We start from the raw sequence: 4,890 nt of genomic DNA, 5'->3' as shown, positions 1-4,890 counted from the left end.
ACTTTGCCTCTACTGTAAATAAACCCCGAGCCAAAGGGCTCATCCGTCTCCTTAAACAGCCAGTAAACTTTATATGACACAATATCTAATAGTAATTTATTGGGGAGATATTGTAAATTCCAACGGTTTTAGTTAATAAAGAAGCTAATTAAAGAGGGACGGGCTGTGCTTGGCCAGCTGTTGGCGATAAGATAATACTGGGGGGAGGGGATGCAGGTTATAGGGGTGTATACATGCGGGCATTTTTTGGTGTTTTTTCCCTCTTGCCCCGTGTTGTGCAATTGCTTTACTCTCTGCGTTAGGTTATATATACATATATATGTGTGTGTGTGTATACACACACACACACGTATTTTTAAAATCAGAATTCGGCAAATAAACTTGCCCTCGCCATTTGTTCCCCCCTCCCAAGGATTGGGGAAGGGGGAAGTTGGAGTTGGTGCGGGATGGTGGCGGGGGCGGGAGGGGGGGAATCGGTAGTCCCCACCTCTCCCCCTGGCGGCGGCGCCCACGTGAGCGGGGCGGCCAATGGGTGGCCGGTGCAGGTTTAACTATGTTTAATGTCAGATAGCAATAAAGTAGAAGCTGCCGGTCGGGCCCCGCGGAAATGGGCGAGCATAATCTCCTGAATCCCGGGTTTGTGGGGCCGCTGGTAAACATCCACACGGGAGACACCTTCTACTTTCCCAACTTCCGCGCGTCCGGGGCTCAGCTTCCCGGGCTGCCTTCGCTGTCCTACCCACGCCGCGACAATGTGTGCTCCCTGCCCTGGCCGTCGGCGGAGCCGTGCAATGGCTACCCGCAGCCCTACCTCGGCAGCCCAGTGTCTCTCAACCCTCCCTTCGGCCGCACGTGCGAGCTGGCGCGCGTGGAGGACAGCAAGGGTTACTACCGGGAGCCGTGCGCCGAGGGTGGCGGCGGGGGCCTAAAGCGTGAGGAGCGCGGGCGCGACCCGGGAGCCGGGCCCGGGGCAGCGCTGCTCCCGCTGGAGCCGTCGGGGCCGCCTGCGCTCGGCTTCAAGTACGACTACACGGCGGGCGGCGGCGGTGGGGACGGCGGCGCGGGACCTCCGCACGACCCACCCTCCTGCCAGTCGCTGGAATCCGACTCCAGTTCGTCCCTTCTCAACGAGGGCAACAAGGGCGCCGGCGCCGGCGACCCTGGCAGCCTGGTATCGCCGTTGAACCCCGGCGGCGGGCTCTCGGCCAGCGGTAAGGACCCCGGCCACTCGCGCGGTGGACTCAAACCAAACATCTTACCAGGGCAGGCAGAGCAGGACTGAGTTAGGGCCGCCTGGGGTGACAGAATATGTGGTGAGGAAAAGCTTTTAAAATGAAGTGCGGGTGGGGGGAGCCTATAAACATGTAAATATCCCCATAAAGGAACTAGAGAAATTTCCTTTTTCGTCCGCTTGCGGCCGGAGGCGGCGGGGAATCGGGAGTTGGGGGATCCTGACCAGGACTCCCCAGGCCTGGGGATGAGAAGGTAGGGGCAGAGAGCCCGGCCCTAGTTCTTCCAGGCGCCTGTCCCTCCACCTTCCCACAGGCTCCCATTACCTACATTTCAAAAGAAATGCCAGTGGACACGTTTACTGTTTGCCACTCGCCCATGTCTGTTCTGACTGATCCGGGATGCAGTCCTGAAGGATGTGAGAGGAAGGGACCGGGAAATAGGGAAGAAGAAAATTGGAAAGAGGTTTGGAGAGAAAGAAGGGGACACGGACATAGAAGGGTCATGAATTCTGCAGCAGGAGGTAGGGTTGAGGAGGTAAGGGCAAGGAATGAAAGGAAAAAAAGAGTAATGAAGTGGGTGGGGATGGGGTCTGGGTAGGAAAGGCTATTCAGATGACTGGCGGCAAGAAGAAGGGAGAGGAAGAGCCTGGAGTCCAGGCGTGAGGCCAAGGTGAAAGGGTCTGGGGAAGGGCCTAGGGCACTGGACTGGTCACCCTTTGATCCTTTGGCCAACCCCTGCCATTCATCTCCACCCAGGCGCGCCCTGGTACCCGATCCACAGCCGCTCTCGGAAGAAGCGCAAGCCCTATTCGAAGTTGCAACTGGCAGAGCTGGAGGGCGAGTTTCTGGTCAACGAGTTCATCACACGCCAGCGCCGGAGGGAACTCTCAGACCGCTTGAATCTTAGTGACCAGCAGGTCAAGATCTGGTTTCAAAACCGGAGAATGAAAAAGAAAAGACTTCTGTTGAGGGAGCAAGCTCTCTCCTTCTTTTAAGGGGCAGGACATGAGCGCCAGCCCCAGACTGAGCCTGTCCCTGGCAGAGAGCAAAAGAGGGCGCCGCCTAAAACAGTCCCCGCTTAGAACGCCAGGCGTCTCTGGCAGGCCCTCTTTGGACATCTTCTTGTCTGTTTTGTTCGTGGTTCCCTTCCATACACCCCCAAAAGATCCTACCAGGTCCCGGAGAGAAGGGAAGAAACCTAGCCAGGGAGAGCAGAAGCCCGCAGCTGCCCGAGGGTGGCAGGGACAGGAAGGCTGAGGTGGTCCAGGCTAGTTTATTTGAGGCGGGATCGGGGCGCTGCGCCTCCGCGGAGGATCCGGAGAAGCCTCGGCCCAGATGCTCCCTTCCTCTACTTCCCTTCCGTGGACTTAAGTCTCTTTGCCTGCAGGAGCAGAGAGCAGAGCCAGTGGAGCCAAGGCGCCCTGAACTTGGTGGGATTAGAAGAGGCTGAGAGGAGAGAGGAAGGGTGGAGAGTCAGCTGAGAGAGCTGAGGGGGTCAGGTGGCTCTGGCAGGACTGGAGGAAGTGGGGAACCAAGGAAGAAGTGTGGGTTGTGAGAAAATGATCAGCAAGACCCAGAGTTTGCTTGGGTCTGGGTCCCCCAGGATATCCAGTGGGCCAAAGTTTGGGCGCTTGGCTGGCTGGGCTGTGGACAAGGACCATCAGCCTCGTGTTCCCTCTAGGATGGGTAGCCAGAACAGTCTCCTGGTCCCCAGCCTTCTCCGGAGTCCTCTGCCTGCCCCAGGTGAACGTCCATTCACAGATGTGCTGCCATTCATTCTTCTGCCGCCTAGGCAGCTGTGGGCCTGGTGCAGCAAGCAGCGACCTGAGAGCCCAGCTGACACAGCCTCAGGTTCGATAGCCACCCCAGAGGTCCCCACCTGGCTCTCGAAAAAGAAAGTCTAGGAGGTTATAGATGGGGCTACGGAGCACCACACTGATTGGCCAGGAGAGTTTCTGGCAGCCACAGCTGAGGCCTCTGATTCTCCCTTCCCCGCTGGCGTTCATGGTCACGGCCGGCCAGAGGCTGGACCAGCGTAATTTACGAGGCAGGAGGAGAATTCACCCTTAAAGGGGCTACCAGCCATTGGGGCCCCATTCAGTCCCAGTTTCCCAGGCTGGTGACAATGAAGGAGGGGGGGTGCTTCAGCCCCCCACCCAACTCCCTTCTCTCTTTTCCCTGCCCACCCCGCAACATTGCCTTTTGTTTCCAGACCGCTGCCTCCGCCTACCGTCCAGCACAAGGACCAGAGCAGAGGGAAGGGCACAGTCCTAGAACCCACTGGAGGTCTGAGAATGGCTTCCTCTGAGCGGGAAGGCCTTTCATCCAGACTTCTTCAGACCCCAGCCCCAGCCCAATAGACCCTGGGCTGACTTTGGAGAGAAGCAGTGAGAGAACCCATCAACCTTTCTGCACTTCATTTTTATCCTTCTCCCCAAGAGTCCCGCAACCTCCCATCTGCTGTTCCGCCCTTTCCAGGAGCAAGAAGGATGAGAAGCTGGGCACTGATGGGAGTTAACTGCAGCCTGGAAAGGGTGAAACTGGCCTGCTGACTTGGAGTGTTTCCCACGTGGGGAGAGTCTCCTCTAACAAGCTCTCCAAAGGCCATCCACAGAGCTCTTTACTCTCCCACCAGCACACAGCTTCAAGTTTTTGTACAGGCAGAGGCACAGGCAAACATACACACAGCTGGACACAGCACTGCACTGGGCCCACCCCAGCCTCCCTAGTGCACTTGCAAGCAGAGAAGTGTCTATAGTCCCCATAGAGCCCAACAGAGTGGAGATACAATCACATGCCTCCATCCCCCACTGGGTATCTGACACCTGACACTTCCCCATCCACACATACTTGTTTCACCCATGTACATGTTCTCCCAAATTACCACCATTCCATCTGTCTGCAGTCTCCTGTGGGCTTGTCCTGGGCATGAAGCCCTTCCTACCTTGCCTAGTCACCCACTGTACCCCTTTTATGCAGCCCTTCCTGTGATCTCTGGGCTCTAGGGTGCTGGATATGAGCTCTGCCACTCCTAACTAACCTGATTCCCAGCCTAATAGAGAAGAGAGACCAGAACACTCCAAAAGGAGTGAGGGGACAAAGATATGCAATATTCTTTTTCCATTTGCTTTAAACTTGACTTCTGTGAGCTTCTCTGTCAATCTGTGTCTTGTTCTCTGTGTCTGTTGCTGGTACCTAGTGTAGTCCCAGCGGATAGTTGCCCTTCCCCTACCTGCCTCCCCAGCTCTCTGTAGTGTACCCTCCTATTCAAACGTCTGTCTTTAGCACGTTTTCCCTTTATATAGTCCTTGTACAGAGTTGCTTCATCATGTTAATATTGATAATAATAATAATTAAAACATGAATTATGATTGTGATTTTTTGAAAACACAAATTCTACCTCAAAAGAATGGGAGTCCCAGCCTCCTAGCTGTTCTCCACTTTTTTTTCTCCAGCTCAGGTGAATAATAAAAATAAAAAATGTATAATAATAATAAAAGAAGAGTGGTTGCAGGGGCAACAAAAATATACAATCCACCAAGATCTGTTGATGAGCTACCATCTGCAGTACAAAGTAATTATAGCAGAGAGTAAATTGGGGGGTGGTAGACTTGGGGAAGGAGAGGGAGATTTGAAGAGTCATGGGGCCATAAAAATA

The 4,890-nt window shown here is 55.0% G+C and overlaps 1 protein-coding gene across 1 annotated transcript; it reads left to right on the top strand.

The window, feature by feature from the left end:
* Positions 1-580: 580 nt before the first annotated feature.
* HOXC12 (homeobox C12) lies at positions 581-4,558 on the top strand. The gene is made up of 2 exons (XM_002752541.7): positions 581-1,211; positions 1,989-4,558. Exons 1-2 carry the CDS (start codon positions 608-610, stop codon positions 2,225-2,227), a joined length of 843 nt encoding a protein of 280 aa, XP_002752587.1. The 5' UTR covers positions 581-607; the 3' UTR covers positions 2,228-4,558.
* Positions 4,559-4,890: the final 332 nt, after the last annotated feature.

Source organism: Callithrix jacchus, chromosome 9 (genome assembly GCF_049354715.1).
Source record: "Callithrix jacchus isolate 240 chromosome 9, calJac240_pri, whole genome shotgun sequence".
Lineage (NCBI taxonomy): Eukaryota > Metazoa > Chordata > Mammalia > Primates > Cebidae > Callithrix > Callithrix jacchus.
The sequence above is the reverse complement of the archived record's forward strand: the minus strand, read 5'-3'. Positions and strand labels throughout refer to the sequence as shown.

Bases quoted from the DNA above. Each gene is read 5' to 3' on its own strand.
- HOXC12 (XM_002752541.7), top strand. From the start codon at position 608: ATGGGCGAGCATAATCTCCTGAATCCCGGGTTTGTGGGGCCGCTGGTA. The intron at 1,212-1,988 runs GTAAGGACCCCG...ATCTCCACCCAG, and splicing joins CGGCGGGCTCTCGGCCAGCG to GCGCGCCCTGGTACCCGATC.